The sequence below is a fragment of the Hyla sarda genome, chromosome 9 (genome assembly GCF_029499605.1).
Source record: "Hyla sarda isolate aHylSar1 chromosome 9, aHylSar1.hap1, whole genome shotgun sequence".
Classification (NCBI taxonomy): Eukaryota; Metazoa; Chordata; class Amphibia; order Anura; family Hylidae; genus Hyla; species Hyla sarda.
The window spans coordinates 128,989,911-129,011,491 of record NC_079197.1 but is presented as its reverse complement, the minus strand read 5'-3'; the positions used below and the strand labels follow the sequence as shown (position 1 = coordinate 129,011,491).

Sequence of the window (21,581 nt, the reverse complement as noted above, 5' to 3'; positions counted from 1 at the left end):
TTGAAAATTGAATTGGAAGAGGGAAAGAAGTTTGAATCAGAGGTGAGATTAATTTTATCATGTAACCGGAGACTGTGTTGAGAATCCAAGCATCTGATGTTATGGAAGCCCAGACATGAGAAAAATGCATTAGTCTTCCACCCAGAGGAAGGGGGAAGAAAATAGGGGAGGTTGACTCACCTGTAGGTGGTCTCGATCTGGCGTATCCACGATCTCCCCTCGGTTTCCAGGATGTTGCTCTATTGGTGAAAAAAGGTGCTGTCTGGAACATAGGGTTAGTGTATGAGGATCTATCCTGATTGTAGGAGCCCCTGGAATAGCCTCTGAAGGAGGAAGATGAGCGGCTGGGAAATCAGCTCCATCCTTTCCCAGCCCTCCCAAAAACCTTTTGTGGAAAAACTTTGCAAAGTGAGGATTGTGCTTTATCAAGTGATGAAAAATTCCTACAAATTTGACAATTTCTTTGAGAAAACTCTCACCAAAAAGAAGGCCTTCATTACAAGGTTCAAATTCAGCTGTGTCTAAATTAGCCAACTGAGGGTCTGGTTTCATAAGTATAGTTCTTCGCCTTTCGGCAGTCAAAACTGCATTTGCATTACCAAATACACAGATAGGTTGACCAGAGGAAGAAGATTCTTCAGAAAAATCTAAATTCTTTGTAAGAGGACCCACAAGATCTAGTAATTTATCTTGGAGATTTCTTAGGGGCCGTTCCAAACCCTTTTTGGGATTTTTTCCCCTTTTTTTTTTTAATAAGTATGTAACGAGTATTGGATCTAATTCTGGTGTGTAGGCAGCCTTGTCCGAAAGGTTAGTTCTCGGACATTCAGAACAGAGTTTACTCCGTGAATGTTTATCAAGAGCCTTTTTTATCCTCAGGGAGAGGTATTTTTATATTAGTGGATGTGGAATCCATTCAGAAGACCTCGGATGGGTAATTTGGTCCGGGTCGAAATTTGGGATACCTTGGCTATTATAACTGAGCCAGGATTTTCATGAGGCAATTGATCCGGTGGAGTATCAGAAATCTCACCATCATAATCATCACCACACCAGTTATCATCAGAATAGGAATCAGAAGATATGACACAGGAATCCGGTTTTGCCCATTTATGGGCTTTCTTAACCGAATAACCGGTTCCTCCTCTCGAGTAGAGGGTCTGGTCTGCAGTATAGCAGATGATTCAGGACCACGACATGTATGTGGTAATTTAGATGTGTCTTGATCAACCCTGTCATGAGGGGATTTGTCTCTAAGGGTAATATGGTCATCTTGAGAAAAATTATGTTTTTGTAGTGCATTTACTGGTTCTATGTCCTTTGGCCAATTGAGTGGTAGATTCTGCTGCTGACCAAAATTGGTCGGAGTATATGGATGGACATGAGTGGGTCGGTTTTGCGATATGGCCAGGGAAATGGATTTAGAAATGGACTCATTTAAAGTGGACATGGCTGACTTAAGGGCATGTCATACTGACTTTGATACTGATTTGTCCACTATAGATTGTATTTGGTCAGAGTCCTAATCATCAAATTAGGGTTAATCTTCTGAGGAGAAATCTTACTAGGTTCCATTATTAGTATAGAAAAATAGGGAAGTATATATATATATATATATATATATATAAAAAATGTAAAACCTCTATAAATATATAGCGCAATAGCAGAATGTATTATAAGATTTTAGAGTACATAGGTAACAATGTAATTAAATTCTTTTTCACAGGAATGAGGAATGAAGAGAAAATGCTGCCGAGGTCTGTGAGGAGAGCCATACGAAAGGCGCGTACGCACGGGCAGTGAGAAGGCAAGTCTTGCGAGAATACGGGAGTAAGCGGAGATATGGGGGTAATGGCGCTGGTGAAGAGAAGAGCACGGACCGAACGTTTAAATGAGGAGTAGGTATGTGGGCAGCGGTGAAATAGGGAGATGATTGAGGAAGAAAGGAGGGGACTAATAAGGTTAATGGATGGAAAATAAGATGGTCAAACTGAATTGGGACTGAAGGGTAAATGGGAATAGTATATAATAAATAGAAGATGGGGAAAATAGTAGGAATATATATATATATATATATATATATATATATATATATATATACACACACACACACACACACAATATAATAATGAAACAATATAATGAATAAGAGAAATAAGGAAGAATTTACCTGTTACAGACCTTTTATGACCTATATCCTATGTTATGATTGAATACTCATTCATTCGTTTGGTTGTCAAAGTTTTTTCTCTCATTACACATTAACAGTTTCGCTGCTGGAAGTCAGTAAAGAGAAAGTATTGCATTATATTACTCGCCTCCTGTCAGAAATAAAATCAACTCTAACTCTCCCCCACTTATGAGGGTGGGGGCTTTAGGTCTGAGGTCCCTTGAAAGTCTATAGACTTATAGTACATCTCCCGATACTCTCAGGCTGCAGAGATTACCCAGGACTTTTAAACATTCTGCCGTCTGGCAGCAGGTGCAGAGAAGAATCAGTGCAGGAAATGGGATAGGAGTTCAGGATATCAGGACAAGATCATCACTGTCGCTTTTCCTCTCCCACAAAGTTTAGGTACCAAACCAGGAACCTTGGTGAATAAATAGAAGAATCACTTTGCACAGTAACACTGTGGTGCTGGATATAGTTATTTAAGTCCATATATATTCTGTGTATGTGCAAGACGTTCTTAGGAGGGGTTTGTACCATTGTATGTGGGGGTAAGGGATCAGCCTAGGGCCTAAGAAAGGATCCAAGGGCCATCCTGAAGGTATGCCTGTGTATTTTACTTCTATTTCAGATGTAACGGAAATAATTTCTGGAAATTTTTTTTTAAAATACATACACCAAACGTCAAATAAAATAAAAAAGCTTGCAGGTCTCAGAAATGGCAAGAACACAAAAAACACACAAATACTCAATGTCATTAATACATATTTATTTCATATCTATAAAAAAAATAAATTTACAAACGGGTGAATGGTTGGGTTGTTTTACAAAATGCCAAAACTGAGCATCTCTCAGATTTTCCAAAGCTGTCTCGATGTTCTGGATATCTTCATTCGCATTACACAGACTACCTGATCAACAAGAAATACAATACAATGTCCAAGTTTGAGCCTTAGTCAAGTAGTTTTCATTTGTAATGCAGTGTCACAGTTAAGACAATACATCTGCTGCAGAAAAAGATTTCAGTCCATAATAGCAACATTAACATGCAAGCTGATCGGGAAGCTTGAAGATTTGGTCCAAATCTCCCATCCAATGTGCTGAATAAACCATTATTTCCTGAATGTAATGAAAACCAAAAATCCTTTTTATTTAAAACATAATAACCAATCAATAATAAGCCATTAATAATAAAAATAAAACATATTGGGGAGGGGTGAAACGGACAAACAAAAGTTATTGTTTATTACATATCAATGCGCATCCAAAAATAAATTTTAGCAACTGGCTAATTCTGGAATTAAATTGCAGACTCAATGGAAATAGAAACATAATGAGTTAAAATTGTGCTTGCAGAGAGTAAAGGCACCTTCTTCAAGCATGATAAGGGTCTTTCACAGTAGAGTCTTCTACTTTCTGTTCCTCCTCCTAAAAACAGAAAAGGATACCAGAAGAAAAGAAATTTTGGACAGTATCCATTCCCATTGTACAAAGAAAAAAAAAAAAAAGGCCTTTGACAATTGCATGTTTAAATTGGTGGAGCTCTGGCAATTCTTAAAAAAAAAAAAAAAAAAACATAAAAAACATTATATATATTTATTCAAAAGTTGGGAGGGACATGAATTTTTCATGCTTTTTTTCCACCTTGTCCTGGGATTAGGTATGATGTAGGAGGCTGATGGTGTAGTTAGACCCATCGTTCCCAACTGTTAACTTTATCTCAATGATGATTATAAGTATGAGGGTAATAGAAATATTTTGCTTGTTGCCATTATGTGAAACCACATGGGATCGAAAAAACTTCATAAAACCTCTCAGTAATCTAACCGTAACAGGAGGATGAACAAGCCAATGGCAAAAGATTCTTTTAAGCCAACTAGACATCTTTGGAATATATAGTTTTAATATTGCTGTCAGACTAGATGGGCAAAATGGTTCCTATCTGCCGACACTTTCTATGTCTTCTAAGCCCGATGACCTCTAAGTGCCCTATAATGTAATCCCAATGTAACGGGGAGGGGGATCCAGATTCAGAACCCTTTTCTATTAGCCAGGCCAGAGTGTGGGACAAAAAAGGTCATGGGCATGCCCAAGCATAGAGATCCCAGTTAAAAAGGGCTGTTGTCACGTTTCACTGCCCAAGTGGTGATGCTTCTAAGAACGTAAACCAATACTGCTTGGCTTCCCCACAGATTTAGACTATCAATGGCGTTTCAGCAGTAGTTATTAGCTTATTTCATGCTATGTCTGTGACTAGTCCATATACTTTAGACTACTAGGGAATGTGTTTTTCTTTTTCTGCGTGAATGTAAAGTGTAGGCTACTCACAAACCTCCAATAAAGACCAAAACGTGACAGGAAAGCGAACACTACACTGGTTGAGAACCTATATTGCAACACAATTTTAGGTAATGGATAAGTACCAAAACCTGGCTTTTAGCAACTTTTGGAGAGGCATTAATTATGTACCGTTTTTGTTCGACAAAAAAAAAAAAAATATGGTCATAGATTACAATAAGAGCTCCTCACTCAGCATGTCTGTCTGGTTATAAAAAAAAAAATGTATTCTAATAAAATGGGAAAATCTGAACACTTCTAAACTCGTGAATACCAGTTTTTGTAGCAGTAATGTTCTTTTACAGTGAAAAAAGTTATAAAAAAAAAAAGGTAATCTAATGCATGATTTATAAACTAATTGAACAGTATGTAATGCTAATGTAAGCCAATGCCCTCTGCAAGTACAAATACATTTTCTGTGTTATATTAAAAATGAAGGCAACAGACAGTAATGTTCATTGTAGGGTCCGCACATATCACAGCTGCATTTTTTTGTGTGTCCATATTACAGGGGATCCAATATTGCTGTCAGTGCCTTATATGGGGGTACAAGAACTGTAGTTAACACATGTGAAGTCTCAGGATAAGGCCCTTTTCCAGTCTAACATTATACTTGCCATGAAAAAATACCAGAACCCCCAAAAGGACCCCATTTAAATCAACTGGATCTATCAGGACTGTGTTTATTAAAAAAACGGATTCAAAATCATTGTCGTTTTTTTTGGAAGCCATGACACTAATGTCAACAAAGGTTAAGCTGTGCAGTACCCTTGCTTTATTATTCACCAACAAGCTAGGTTAGCTCTTCTATGGCAATTAACCGTTTTGGAAAAAAAAATAAAATCTAAATTGGCTGGATTATACAGAATGAGAGGAAAAAACAACAACAACCTCAAGTAACCGCTACATAATCAAGGACAAAATTAAAATGAAAAGTTTCTAACGTCAATTGGAGGTTTCATGTTCAAGTAGTCTGACATTTATTTAAAAAAAAAAAAAAAAAGCATGCAAAGAAAAAACTAAATAATCAGGTATAAACACCATGAAAGGCTTTGGCTGTATAAAGCACATTTGGCTAATCTCTGGGGTAAATTATGACCAGTTTACACTGTGTGTAACTTGGGTCAGGAGTGTGTGAAAAAAACAAAAAAACAACAGCAGAAAGAAACAGATGCGAGTAAAAAAAAAAAATTAAGTGTATTCAAAAACACAACTATAATGAACTAGAAAACATAAAATCATTTTATTTGTATTAGATTTGTATGTGCACAGGTGGGAAGACAGTAGAAAAAAAGATGCCTGAAGCTGGGTAATATTAGAGACACACAAGAGGTTAATAACCCAATACTAAATCATTATTAATTATAAAAATGGATTTGGGGAAAACAAAAATAGGATACATTTGAGTCCTAACCACTGGGTTTCCACACCGGACCCGCACAAGCCCACATCCCTCAGGTAAGTATTTTTGACACATGGCATTTGGCAGCTATTTTAGGAGGCGCCAACCACTTTTTGTTAAAACCATCTGATGATACAACCAAGAGGCTACAGTAAGGGCTTTGTTCATCCATTTTCTTGGCTTCTAACACACACACGATCCAATAGGCATTTATTAAAAAATTAAACAAATACCCTGAAAGGTCATCTCCAATGTCATTTCAAGCAGCTTCACTTGATACCGTGAAAGTCGTAAACATAATCTCAAAAAGCATATACAACCCAATGTCAGGAAATAAAAAATCAAGTGTATGAACACCTTCAATGCAAGAGGGGCTGGCAACAAATGGCTTATGCCACTGCCGGTCCGCTGGCACTGAAGGGGTGAAAAGCAGACTCGAGGTAACATTAACCATTCACGTTAAGGCTCAAAGTTATCCTCTGTTAAAACCATCTTTTTAAAAAAGGCATTAAGTAGGTAATACTGAGTTTTTTAATAAATACAAAGTTGCAGAAAAGGATTAACTATACCAATTAAAAAAAAATAAAAACATGACTGAACTGTTGCATATTAGCTGTTAATAGGAACTTAGGAGACTAGAAAAGGAAAAGAAGTAGTTTTTCTTTTAACTTATAGTAAACGTGCTAAGCACAGCTGCTGATGGCGAGTGAGCGTGCGAGCTGCACGCCATCTCTGAGCGCTCCATGACTGGTATGGCAAATGTGCTGTTGTGCAGACAGGGTTATCAAGGCTCAGAACTGCAACCTGGGCTGTAAAGTCTTCAAAGCCGAAGCTGTGCAAATTTCCTCTGAGTTATCTGTAAAGGAAGGAAGAGCATTAAGGTTAGTTCCATTTGCTTTCAAGAGGTCTTCTGAATAAATAAGATAATGTAGGACTTAAAGGGGTACTTCACACTTTCCTATAATGATATCCGCACTCCAATGCTGTTTTTGTGATATCAGTTCGGATCATCCCAACCTGAAGTGGTGTAAGACGCTCTACCTGTGGTCCTCTCCTTTCACACCCCAAAGTTTGGGTGATTTGGACCACATCTTTACAAGTTGCCTTGCTCGCTCTAGCATCAGCACATGCACACTGTGCTCTCCTACATCCCCAAACTGCAACAAATGGAGAGCTGTGATTGGCTGCATAAACAGCACCAATCATCAGCCAGCTTCATAACTGTGGGCTGGCTATATGTAAAGCACAGGGGAGTTGGTGTATACTTGGCAGTCTGACGGGGGAGAATAAAAGACTAGCAGGTAATGTCAGTAACACTTAGAAGGGGCATTCCCATCTACAAGTTCCTCAATAAAGGAAAAACTTTGCCATAACATGTCATTTCCCAACTTTTCTGCTTTTTCTGATATGGTCACCCCTCTGTTCAGGCCAGAAGTGGTGACATCACTGCAGCTCTGCTGTCCTGAAGCCCCAATCAAGCAGGAAGAGCCCACCCAGCAAAATCTAGGCAGTGGCAACTGTGTCAATGCAGCACAGAGATAAAAAGGGAAGATGAGAATAGCCCTTTAACCATGAAGTACCACAGAAGGTCCGGACAACACATACAAAGCAAGGCATAAAGGAAATCTGTCATCAGTGTCACCTGCATTAACCTGTTGGTACAGACAGGTAGTGCAGGTGACACTGATGACAATGGCACTTACCTTGTCCCATTCCGTGCTGTTGTTCTCCAGCAATCCTCTTCGGTATCTTCAGCTCCAGGGACAACTTGGAGCATGGGCGGAGCTTAGTGATGTCACTCCTGCTGTTCTCTGCTTGGTCCCGCTGCTGTTGGCAAACAGCAGCGGTGAGGTCACTAAGCTCCACCCATGCCCCAAGTCGGGCCCAGAGCTGAAGATACTGAAGAGGATTGCCGGGGAACGACAGCACGGAACGGGACAAGGTAAGTATTGTCGTCATCAGTGTCACCTGCACTACCTGTCTGTATCAACAGGTTAATGCAGGTGACACTGATGACAGATTTCCTTTAAATATGGGAACAATCCACTGATTCCGGTGATGCCTAAAAAGGTCCCCACTAGTTTCATCCTTTATAACATAACTATGCCAAAGCTACATTTTTGTAGAAGTGGGCATACAAGTAAAGCTGGTCATACACTAGGGGCTGAGGAGGCCAATTTAGATAATTTTATGCTGTCCGGCATGCTGGTAGTCGTATTTTTTGCAACATCTGGGAGGTACACAGTTTGGAGACCACGTTACTAGGTTGTCATCTGGTCGTATCAGTGCGCTCTGCTGACATTATGTACGGTGTGGTTTACAAAGCACTAAACATTAAATGGGCACTGTCAGATACAAAAACTTTTGATATGTTGTTAAGCATGTATAAACAATATGTTTTGCAATTACTTTCATCAGAAAATGTTGAGGATTTCATGCTGAAAAAGCCAGTAACAAAACTATTCTAATGGGTCCCCCTCCCTGCTTGGACACATACCAGTTCAGCCGTGTCCAGCGGTCATTGCCTACGTCATGGACTCAGGTTTGATTGACAGCAGGTCCAGCGTAGCAGTATAAGTAAATAGCTGCACTGCCTCACCGAAGCGCCACACTGGAGCAGACATCAGAGCGCTCCTGGCATCACTGAGGCTGTTCTAGGAGTGCACGGGGAAAACAGCCGATGTAGGCTGGGGCAGCTACCGGGATCTCCACCACATCAGCCCTCTCTCTACCACTCATAGCTGCCGGACGCCATTCACATCTCTCTCTCCCATAGCCGCACAAACAAAATATGGCACTACACCGGCCGCTGCTCACATCTCTCCCTCTTATAGATGCCCGCCCCGCCGCTCACATCTGCCCGCCGCTGCTCACATCTCTCCCTCTTATAGATGCCCGCCCCGCCACTGCTCACATCTCTCCCTCTTATAGATGCCCGCCCCGCCGCTCACATCTCCCCTACGGTTAGCAGTACTCCCAGTATGCCCTGACAGTGTGGACATATTGGGAGTTGTCGTTTTGCGAATGCTAAAAAATAAAATAAAAATGAAGGTGCTAGACACAAATTAGATGTAAATGTTGAGGATTAGGTACTGAGTAACATATTAAAAATAGTTTGTTTTTTTTTGGGGGGGGGGGGGGGGAATCTGACAGGTCCACTTTAAACTTCAAGTATAAAAGGCACAGCCTGCCACTTATTGAATGACCCGGCACACTTCATCATGGCTAAATGTAGGTTATAAGGACCTGTAAAAAGGATCATCTCCCTCTAACACCATTAATGACATAAAACAACACAACAGGAAACAAGAGCAGCTCCGGGCAGGTTAGAAACTGGTTATACCACAGTCATTGTGTATTCTGAAGCTGGGCGAACACCACATCCACAAATATTAGCACCACACCTTTCATTCTCTGCAGAATATTTATATATCCCTCATGTACTCTTCACAGGCAGATCACAAAATTAGAAGCCTCTGAAGTTACCAGGTAGACTGGCCCTACATGCCATGGTCACTGGCGTCCCCAGATGGGCATCTGGCAGGGATGATGACCTACGGAATCCAGGCAACTCTCTCCATAGCGATGTGCATTTTATGAACAAGCTGACCAGAAGTGTTGACAGAGGGATCAGGAGTGCAAACGGGTAGATGAACAGCTTGTTACCAGAGGAATCTCAAACTCTATGGCCGGCTTAAAAACAGATTATGTAAGAAAAGTAGGGGTGTGCGTGTGTTAGGAACAGCAGTGTCTATTGTGTATGCTAATAAAGTGGTCCCTCAATATACGATGGTAATCCGTTCCAAATGGACCATCGTTTGTTGAAACCATCGTATGTTGAGGGATCCGTGCAATGGAAAGTATAGGACAGTGGTCTACAACCTGCAGACCTCCAGATGTTGCAAAACTACAACACCCAGCATGCCCGGACAGCCAACGGCTGTCCGGGCATGCTGGGAGTTGTAGTTTTTGCAACATCAGGAGGTCCGCAGGTTGAAGACCACTGGTATAGGAAGTTGTACTCACCTGTCCCCGCCGCTCCGGACCTTCACCGCTGCCCTGGATGTCGCCTCCCATCGCTGTATTGGATGATGGGACGGCGTGCGCAGCGACGTGATGACAACGATGGAGAGCACCGACGATGCAGGGGATCCTGAAGAGGACGCACCGGAGCCCCGAGGACAGGTAAGTGATCGTCAGCGGACCACACGGGGCACCGTAAATGGCTATCCGGTGGCAGCTGAAGCAGTCTGCGCTGCCGGATAGCCGTTTATGCGATGGCCCCGACATACAAAAGCATCGTATGTTGATGCTGCCTTCAACATGCGATGGACTCTGAGAGGCCATCGTATATTGAAATGATCGTATGTCGGGGCCATCATAGGTCGAGCGGTCACTGTATAAGTGCCAGAAGGGATACTAAGTTATCTGCTCACTCCCTCTTTCCATCACTACATTACCACTCTAGGATTTCTTACAGGGGTTGTCGGTCTAGAAAACTGACCTTCACGCCCCTCCCATAGACCTGAATGGAGGTCGTGTGGCCGTGACATCACATCTCGGTCTCTAAGGCAGCGCCCGACACAGAATGCCGGGGGCTGCACAGAGATCATGGGGCTCCCAGCGGCAGGACCCCTGCGATCATGCATCTTATCCCTTATCCTTTGCATAGGGCAATCATTTTTTCAGAGTTCAAAATATGGTAAATCTGACATGCCATGTTTATTCTATGAGTGAGTACGATTCCAATGATACTAAACTTGAATAACTTTTGTTTCGTTTTATGGTAAAAAAAACAAAATAAAATAAAAAAACTTTGTTCATTACCATGTACCATGTGTTAGGGTTTGTTTTTTTTTGCGCCATGGGATGTAGTTTAAGGGTACCCCTTTTGCGTATTCTGCCTTTTTGATCACTTATTACTTTTTTGGGGGATGCAATGTAAACAAAAATCAGCAATTTTGGAGTTTCATTTTTTTTTTGCATTTACACGGTTCACCCGGCAGGAGCAGAAACACTAATATAGTTTGGATAATTACGCATACAGCTATACCAAATATGTGTATTTCTTGTTTGTACAGTGTTTTATTTAAAGAAAAAAATTATAATTTTGAAAAGGGGGTGATATTTTTATTATTAGGGGAGGGATTTTTTTTTAAATATTTTTAAATACATTTTTTAACTTTTTTTTGCAATGCTATAGCCCCCCATAGGGGACTATAACATACAGTACATTGATTGCAGGCACTGATCAAAGCTATGCCATAACATTGCATTGATCAGTGTTATCGACTGTTGATTGCTCCAGCCTGGTTCTCAGGCTTGGAACAATCAATCGCAGATCAGATTCCGAGGAGTAAGGTTTCACTGCGGTGGTCCCAATCAGCCCGACTGAGCTGCCGGGAATTTTCATATTTTTTTTTTACTTTAGACGCAGCGATCAACTTTGATCGCCGCATCTAAAGGGTTAATACCGGAGATCACCACGATCGTTGAGGTCAGGAATTAGCCACAGGTCCCGCCTAGCGTTAGCCGCCAGGACCAAACTGATATGACTTGCGTGACCCTGCGTTATATCGTGGAAGCATTCTATGCATAGCTGCGTCTGAAGTTTCGGAAACCGCTGGGCTTCTGAGACGGGGACGTGACATCACGTCACACCACGCCCCCTCCATTCATGTCCATGGGAGGGGGCGTTGCGGCCGTTACGCCCCCTCCCATAGAAGTGAATGGAGGGGGCGTGGCGTGACATCACATCCCCATCTCGGAAGCCCGGCGGTTTCCCAAACTTCAGACGCAGCTACGCATAGAATGCGGGTGCTGCAGGGAGATCACGGGGGTCCCTAGCGGTGGGCCCCCCGCGATCAGGCATCTTATCCCCTATCCTTTCGATAGGGGATAAGATGTTTTTGCCTGGAATAACCCTTTAATGTGTGCCCCAGGGCTGAATAGTGTATACCTCAATGGTGTTTATATGTACCCTGTATTACAAAACATCTAACACCATTACTTCCTGTTGCTTATATATCACTAACGTATTCTGTAGCAGCGTACAGACAACAGTCACTGAGATCAGTCCCCAATGGGGCTAATGTCAGTCCCCAATGGGGCTAATGTCAGTCCCCAATGGGGCTAATGTCAGTCCCCAATGGGGCTAATGTCAGTTGTACACGACAGAAAGAACTGAACTCTGCTTTCCAGCACAATGACGGACACTACAAGGCAGTGTTTCCCAACCAGGGTGTCTTCAGCTGTTGCATAACTAAAACTCCCAGCATGCCTGGACAGCCAACGGCTGCCCGGGCATGCTGGGAGTTGTAGTTTTGCAAAAGCTGGAGGCAACTGGTAGGGACATACTGCTACAAGGAAACCCAACCGTGAACGGGATCTGGCCTGTGAGGAGCCTTAGGGTTTGGTCATATCTACTAGCTGCACCCTAGAAGTTTTTTTGGGGGCTTCAGCTGGTGCCATAAATGCATCCCTTGGCTTTTTCCTAAATTTCCCATTCACACTGAGGAATTCACGAGGAATTTACTCGAGTAATTCCTCGTGAATTCTCAGCTTGAAAAAAAAAAACACAACAACATCTCTTCCCATAGAGCTTAAATGTATTTTTCTCTCTCGTTCACACTGCGGAAATTCCACGCAGGAATTTCTCTCCGCTTGAAGAAAGAGCATGTTCATTCATGGAATCCGCAAGAAGAATCCCGTAGAACTCAATTGTAAAAAAAAAAAAAAAAATTCCACCCGACACTGTTTTGGTGCAGAATTTGCGCGGAATTCAACGCAATAAAAAATAACTGTTCTGCGGTGGAATTTTTAAGCGAGAATTTGTCGCCGATTCCTCAGTGTGAACGGGGCCTTACCATCAATAATTGATAAAGCATAATAAGGAAGCTTTACTAATGTGTTTGTGCTGGGAATACAAAAAGCACAAAGTGCTGCATCACATTTTAGTCATGTTTATAATGCAAATGCGCCAAAAAAGTATAATCCACTTTGTCCAGCTACCGTTCCAGTTTCTCACCTCATCAAGGGGTCATTGAAATGCAATTAACTGCACCAATATTTCCAAAACGGTCCCCCAAACGTGTACAATAATGACTTAATTCAGCAGGAACCAGTGATAAACTTAGACCAGGACGACTAAAACAGACAGTATAAACTTAAAAAGGGGTACTCCGCTGCTAGACATCTTATCCCCTATCCAAAGTATAGGGGATAAGATGTCTGATCACAGGGGTCCCGCCCTGGGGCCTCCCGCAATCTCCTGCAGCACCCGGGGTTTTAAACAAATGCTGGGTTCCAGCAGCAGTGGTTGTGGTGTCACGGCCACACCCCTTGTGACATCACACCAAGCTCCCTCCAATCATGTCTATGGGAGGCGGTGTGTTGGCCGACACCCCCCTCACATAGACAAATGTAGGGGGAAGGAGCATGGCGTGACATCACGAGGGGTGTGGCAACGATGTCATGATCAAGGCCTCCGGATCTGAGCATTCTGAACAAAAATGTTCAAAACACTGGAGCATCAGAGTACCCCTTATAGTGCAGCTATACAGTATGTTCACACGGCGGCATTTCTGCAGAAATTCTGCATCCACAATTTTACAGAATTACGTTTTTTTTTATTTTTACCGCATCTGCAGAATTTTCTGCACACTTAAAAAGGTGGGCACAAACGCCATTGATTTCAATAGGATTCCTCTGAGGAATTCCGCAAAGTCAAGACTTTGGGCAAGAATGAGCAATTAATTTCTGCGGAATTTACTGTAGAATCATCTGGAATTCCACACAGAAATTCTGCTGTGTGAACATACCTTTAGTCTTCCTAGTCTCAGTTTCAAAGGATTAGTAATTCTTCCTCAATATTTCTAAAAACAATCACCACCTATGTACAGTTAAAGCATTACTGTCATTAGAAACACATTTTTTACCATTTAATACTTAAGAGCTAAGCATTTTCCTAATACGAACCATCGTTACTTGAATCCATTGTATGTTGAGGGATCCGTGCACTAGTAATGTAGAAAGTTATACTCACGTGTCCACACCGCTTCGGACCGTCACGGCTGCCCCTGGTCGTCGCTGTCATCATGTCCCCGGGGTGTCCTCGCTGCTCTGGACCATCGTTCTCCATCACGTCGCTGCGTACGCCGTGTCTATTGGAAGACGGGACGGCGTGGGCGGTGAAGTGATGGCGACGAAGGAGAACGACAGCCATGCAGCGGAGCCAGAAGAGGACGGTGCAGGGTAGGGATCGAACGATATCGTTTTTAGGGCCGATACCGATAATCTGTGGAGGTTAGGGCCAATAGCCGATAACTTATACCGATATTCTGGTATAAGTTATCGGCTATTTATCCCCCCGCGACACCGCTGCAGATCATTGATTTAAAGTGGGCGCTTTAAATCAATGCACTGCAGTGGCTTTTGCGGTGCCATAGGCCGCCGCCACCACCCGCTTCTCTCCCCCTACCTGTCCGGGGGTCCTCAGTCCTATCACCGCCCCCCCCCCCCCACCGCCGCACCGTTCCGCGCCCCCTACTGCCCCACATCGCACCCCCCACCGCCCCGGCCCCATTGCCTCCCCCGGCCCCGGTTTTAGAATTACCTGTTCCCGGGGCCCATGGTCCACTGTACATCTGGCTCCGTTGGCGTCCTTCTGAGCTGTCACTGTGCGCACTGTGTGACGTCACGTCGCGTCACTCGTCATTGCGCACAGCGTAACTCCGGATGCAGCAGGAGCCAGAAGTAGCGTGGACCCCGAGCCCCAGGAACAGGTAATTATGAAACCGGGGATGGGGGTTCGACGCGGTGCGTGTGCCGTGGGATAATATCGGCCAAACCAATAATCGGTCGATCCCTAGTGCAAGGCAGTGGGGACAGGTGAGTGACACTCACTGGAGCACCTTAAACGGCTATCCGGTGGCAGCTGAACCAGTACGATAGCAGCTGATAGCCGTTTATGCAATGGCCCCGACATACAGAAGCATCGTATGTTGATGCTGACTTCCAACATGCAATGGCCATTGTATGTTGCAATTATCGTATGTTGGGGACATCGTAGGTCAGGGGGGGGGGGGGGGGGGGGGGGGGGGTCACTGTATTCTTCATTGAAAAATTTGATTGCTAAAGATGTGAAAAAAGGGTTTAAAATGGCCACTAGGGGTCTCTGTCTTTTTAATTTTGCAAACAAACCCTGAAAATCCAGTCCATCAAAATAAGTACCAAAATATCTGAGGGGAAGGAGGCGTGATCATCTCCATTCTGTGCCTCAGAGCACAGACAAGATGCAGACAGCTTGCAGTCTTTAAGAAGAGCATTTCCATGCACAGCGACAAGCAATACAAGGTGCTAAACTATTATTTATATGCAGAATGGTTTTTCTTTGGTCATTTTATTAACTTATTTTTTGTGTATTTGCACCATATAGATTTCACATGGCTGCATTAGAGTTATATAGAGAATTCATTTAGGTATAAAACTTCACAAGTGTAAAAATGTCTGTACAGACCTCATGACAGGGGGGGGGGGGGGGGGGAGCTCATGTTCAAAGGGAAATGCCTCCAGCCTCTCAGAGAAATTCAGAAAGACTCACCACAGTAATACAGGGGTGTGGAAATTTTATAAAAAACTACTTGTCCACGGGACTAAAATGGAGCAAAATCTACTTGTCCCTCATGACGATCCACTTGTCCCACTTGTCCGGGCCAATTTTCGCTTTTACACAAATTTTTTCCTCCTCGCCCTATAATAGCCATAACTACATTCTATAATGTTACCTTTTAATTGTTCCATAACATTCTCTGAACCAAACTCATAATTATAATATTATATATATTATATATATATATATATATATATATATATATATATATATATGAAGTGAAATTGAAATAGTAAGAGATAATTTAGCAGATTTGGTGGTTTTCTTTTCTGCGCCATTTACCTAGTGGTTGAGGTAACATGTTAGTTTTATACTTTAGGCGCCTTATTACAGCGATACCAGATTTGTATCGTTTACGTCATGTTTTACTAATTCTGGACTTTTTCTAATTTTTTTAATTGCCATTTTTTAACCCCTGTAGCTTTATTTTTTTTCCGCATACCAGGCTGTATGAGGGCTCATGTTTTGCGCCATAATCTGTTTTTTGTATCGGTACCATTTTGGAATTGATCTGACTTTTTAACTTTAATTTTTCTGGGATATTGTAAAAAAAATACCAAATCACAGAATTGCAATTTTTAGATTTACCGTACGGGACACAATGTTATCTTTTAACAGGTTGTACAATTACGCACGAAGCGATACCAAATATGTTTATTTTTATTATGTTTACATGTTTTTATATATAGGAAAAGGGGGCGATTTGAACTTTTAACATGGAAGGGGTTAATGCAGCGTTCTTCAAACTGTGGCCTTCCAGATGTTGCAAAACTACAACTCCCAGCATGCCCGGACAGCCAACGGCTGTCCTGGCATGCTGGAAATTGTAGTTTAGTAACATCTGGAGGGCCACAGTTTGAAGACCACTGGGTTAGTGTGTGTCTTTCAAACTTTTATTAAATTTTTTTTTTTTTAACACTTTATTACTCTTATAGGAGGAATCATTAGTTTCCTCAGACAGATGAATAGATTCTATTGAACTCTATTAATCTGTGTGCTCTGTGATCCATTGATAGAGCCTGGTCCAGCCAGGATCTATCAATAACAGAGCCACAGGACAGCAGGGAACAGAGGTAAGTCCTCCGGCTACCTCCATAGTGGATCTCCCCCCTGCGATCACGCTGCAGGGGGGCGATCCACCCCACTAGCCCACCAGGGAGCATTCACATGTCCCTTTAGATGCCGCTGTCACCGCATGCTGGCTATTAGTGGCAGCCCCGGCTACTGAGAACAGCCGGGGGCTGCAGAGTATGGAGCGGGCAGGAATCCCGAGCCCGCTCCAGACATACTGCAGAGCGCCGCAAGCATCTCCCCGTGCAGACGTGCCTCCTCAGCTCTCCGAAGCTACAGCTGGGGGGAGTGAAGGCAGAGGACGCAGGTCTGCACGGGGAGCAAGAAGCCACGCCCCCTCATCTCCCCCCGCACGTCTGCAGAGCAAGAAGCCACGCCCCCTCATCTCCCCCCAGCATGTCTGCAGAGCAGGGGAGAGAAGACACATACACAGCTTCTCATCTCCCCTGCTCTGCTTCGGAGGACACAGGCTGCAGAGTATGGAGCGGGCAGGAGTCGGGATCACGCTCCATCCAGACTGCAGAGAACCGGGCAACTTGTCAGGTCCGGCCCTGCTTGCCCGAAGCCGGGCTAAGGGCCGGACAAATTCACCTGCCCGGCGCCCAAAACTGCTTGTCCCGTGCGTCGGGCGATAGGAATTCCACATCCCTGTAATACACAGATCAAATGACAGTGATGCTTTAAGGTAAGGCTACGTTCACATCCCGATTCGTGCCTCAGAGGAGGGATACATCGGAATCAAAATCACATGCAGACATATCCCTTCTCAAACAGGCATGGGGCCCCATTCTTTGCAATGTCCGGAGCGTAATAGGCTAGTGCCTTACGTTTAGGTCATTTTCCCAGGGTATAAAAGCTTGGATAGGTTCGGAAAATTACCAGAATGTAAGCATTAGTTGACTACACTCGGGCCATTGAAATTAATGGAGCCAGTGCCTGTTTGACCACAGATACCTGGCCTGTCATTTTTACATATCCTATCAACATTCTATCATTGGAATACATTTTTAAAGGAGTACTCTGGTGGAAAACTTTTTTATTTTTAATCAACTGATGCCAGAAAGTTAAACAGATTTGTAAATTACTTCTATTAAAGAATCTTAATCCTTCCAGTACTTATTAGCTGCTGAATACTACAGAGGAAATTATTTTCTTTTTGGAACACAGAGCTCTCTGCTGACATCACGAGCACAGTGCTCTCTGCTGACATCTCTGTCCATTTTAAGAACTGTCCAGAGTAGGAGAAAATCCCCATAGCAAACATATGCTGTTCTGGAAATAGAAGTAATTTACAAGTCTGTTTAACTTTCTTGGCACCAGTTGATTTAAGATAAACAAAAAAAAAAAAAGTTTTCCACCAGAGTACCCCTTTAATGCGTCTATGGAATATAGACATGAGACTGAGAATTAGACTGTTCTTATGCGCCATAGACTTCAATAACTGAACATATGGCAGAAGAGGGACTTTTTGGCACACATGCATTATATCCTCTTGTTGGAGGACACTCGGCTGCCACATACTGACTACCAAGATACAGGGTGGGTCTGGATGACCTGAGATATCCATGAATAGAAAGCTCTCCAAACCAACCTGCTCCTTATGGCCATGTGTGAGGTCCCTCTGAGCTTCTCATTGAACAGTGCACGTTGTACAACACTGATCCTGTTTCTCAGGCAAAGAGGCATAGTTCATCTGCCTGACGATCTCAGCAAACAGTTCGTCCACCATTGTCTTGCTCTTGGCGGATGTCTCCATAAATGGACAGCCCCACTCTTGAGCCAGAGAGCGGCCTTCTGTAGACATAACTTCTCGCTCAGATTCCAGGTCAACCTTGTTCCCGACTAAAATAAGAGGGACTTTTTCGTATCTCTTGACTCTGACTATCTGGTCCCGCATCGGCTTTATATCCTGGTAAAAGTACAAAAATCAAAGATTAATTGGAAGGTTACAGAGATATAAATATAAAACAGTGAACAACGTATAGAGGTGCAGAATAACTAGGGTTCTATAGCGATCCAAGCTTGGAGAATACAGACCGCAAAGTCTGGCCATGTTACAGTGCTGGTGAGGATCACTCAGGACCAGCTATGGCTCTTACAGAGCTTACCTTCTGGGGATGAGGACCAAAGGGACAGGATACAGCCTGCTGAAGGGGCATTACACACTAACATTACACTGAAGGGGCATTACACACCAACATTACACTGAAGGGGCATTACACACCAACATTACACTGAAGGGGCATTACACACCAACATTACACTGAAGGGGCATTACACACCAACATTACACTGAAGGGGCATTACACACCAACATTACACTGAAGGGGCATTACACACCAACATTACACTGAAGGGGCATTACACACCAACATTACACTGAAGGGGCATTACACACCAACATTACACTGAAGGGGCATTACACACCAACATTACACTGAAGGGGCATTACACACCAACATTACACTGAAGGGGCATTACACACCAACATTACACTGAAGGGGCATTACACACCAACATTACACTGAAGGGGCATTACACACCAACATTACACTGAAGGGGCATTACACACCAACATTACACTGAAGGGGCATTACACACCAACATTACACTGAAGGGGCATTACACACCAACATTACACTGAAGGGGCATTACACACCAACATTACACTGAAGGGGCATTACACACCAACATTACACTGAAGGGGCATTATACACTAATATTACACATATATACACACACACACACACACACACACGTAACCCCAAATGAAATGTATTAATAATAATGAATAAAGTTCATATGAAATATTTTATTCAATTTATCATTACAAGGATACATTACACACAAGGGCAGAATACAAATTGACATAAATATAATAACTTAATATTAAAGTTATTATATTTATGTCAATTTGTATTCTGCCCTTGTGTGTATTGTATACTTGTAATGATAAATTGATTTAATAAAATATTTCATATGAACTTTATTCATTATTTTTAATACATTTCATTTGAGGTTACACGTGTGCGCGCCTATTGTGCTTATAGATGTGTATATTTGCTGGTCCTCCTAACCCCCTTTTATATTCTTTTTCTGAGTTGACTTAGGGAGGGTTATTTTGGTTCATACAAATACATGTGATCCTGCTGTTCTTTTACCTTTAAAAGGGGTTATCCAGCCCAAAAAAAAAAAAAAAAAAAAAAAAAAAAAAAAAAAAAAAAAAAAAACAACAACCTTATCCCCCATATCCTATGGTCAACATATGATCGCATGGGGTCCGACAGCTGAGACCCTCTGCGATCTCCAGAACGGGGCCCCAGCTCTTCCAGCTGCATTGGCTGGATAACTCCTTTGTACCCATTGCCCATTCAGAACACAAGCACACTCAGACGACACCCATCATGGGTCATATATGCCCGTGTCCTTTTGCAGAGATCGTTCCTTCTTTTTAATCATATAAGATACATGGGAGAGTGAATCTCCACAACGTGATATTAGGGCTGGGCAGTATGACTAAATCTGCGTATCACGGTATTTTTGTAACTTTCGGCAGTTTCACGGTATACAACGGTATTTCCTCCCCCCCAAATTAAATTATCAGCCCAGCTCTGCGCCCATCGGGGTAAATACTCACATGTCACCCACCCGCTGCCCTCCTCGTGCCGTTTGTTGCGGCCGCCAGCGCAGACACAAGGCAAACAAAATAAACTCACGCATGTTCCGACGTTGGCCTTACGCTGGGGACGGGAACGTCGGACAGCCGTCAGTCTATCACTGGCCGCAGCGATGTTCCGCCTCAGCCTCCGATAGGCTGAGCCCACTGTCATGTAAGGAGCTCTGGGCGGCTTCTTACATGACAGTGAGCTCAGCCTATCAGCGGCCGAGGCGGAACATCACTGCGGCCAGTGATAGGCTGACGGCTGTCCGAAGTTCCATTCACTAGGAAGCAGATGAGGCCGGTACCGGACCAACGGGAGGTGAGTTAAAGTTTATTTTGTTTATTTTTTGCAGCCCGGGCATAGGGATACCGCACAGTATAGAGCAGTGGTCTTCAACCTGCCGACCTCCAGATGTTGCAAAACTACAACTTCCATTGTAGAATTGTTGTTTTGCAACATCTGGAGGTCGGCAGGTTGAAGACCACTGGTATAGAGTGTCAACGCCGGCGGCCGCAACAAACATGAGGATGAGGAGGGCAGCGCATGCGGGTGACATCAATCAGTATTTACCCCGATGGGGACAGCGCAGCGCTGGGCTCATTCATTCATTCCCGAGGGGGAGGGGCCCAACCGGTATTGCGGTATGGGTTAAAATTCATATCGTGCAGCACAAAAATGTCGGTATTTGGTATGAACCGGTATACCGCCCAGCCCTACGTGATATATAGAGGGCTCTGACCCCTCCAACACTGAACAGGGAAGAAACCTTTGGTATGTGCTTGTCTTATCTCTAAAAGGGTACGTTCACACGCTATTTGTTTTTGCGGGTTTTCCGCTGCGTATTTGAAAGTGGGCGGGCTCTTCTCGGCTGTCCGCAGCAGATTTTCCACGGAGGAATTTACGCTAAGGAAAATCTGCCGCAAGCCCCATTGAAGTCAGTAGGGACTGAGGCAGATTTTCCGCAGCGTAAATTCCTCCGTGGAAAATCTGCTGCGGACAGCCGAGAAGAGCCCGCCCACTTTCAAATACGCAGCGGAAAACCCGCAAGAACAAATAGCGTGTGGACGCACCCTAAATCCACCTTGCTACATCTAGGTGTATTTGATCTGTTTGAAGGTTGTGCGAGCGTCACAGCCAAACCCAGCAAATTAAAGAAATGAAAGGTTTACAAGGCCGCTCCAAAGGCCAAACTGCTATAACCCCGGAGGCCGTGACCAGTTTGGCAGGAAAGATTGCGCTCAGGATATTATTAGCATTGTTCTGGCTTCG

The 21,581-nt window shown here is 43.4% G+C and overlaps 1 protein-coding gene across 2 annotated transcripts in view; it reads right to left on the bottom strand.

Moving 5' to 3' along the window:
- Positions 1-2,932: 2,932 nt before the first annotated feature.
- The window catches only part of RAP2C (RAP2C, member of RAS oncogene family), a 29,997-nt gene continuing 11,348 nt past the window's right edge, over positions 2,933-21,581 (bottom strand). For both annotated transcript variants that reach the window (XM_056539278.1, XM_056539279.1), the window contains exons 3-4: positions 18,242-18,559; positions 2,933-6,765 (exon numbers count right to left, since the gene is read on the bottom strand). In XM_056539278.1, coding sequence (XP_056395253.1) covers positions 18,281-18,559 — 279 coding nt within the window. In that variant the 3' untranslated portion in view covers positions 2,933-6,765; positions 18,242-18,280. The remainder of the gene's footprint in view (positions 6,766-18,241; positions 18,560-21,581) is intronic.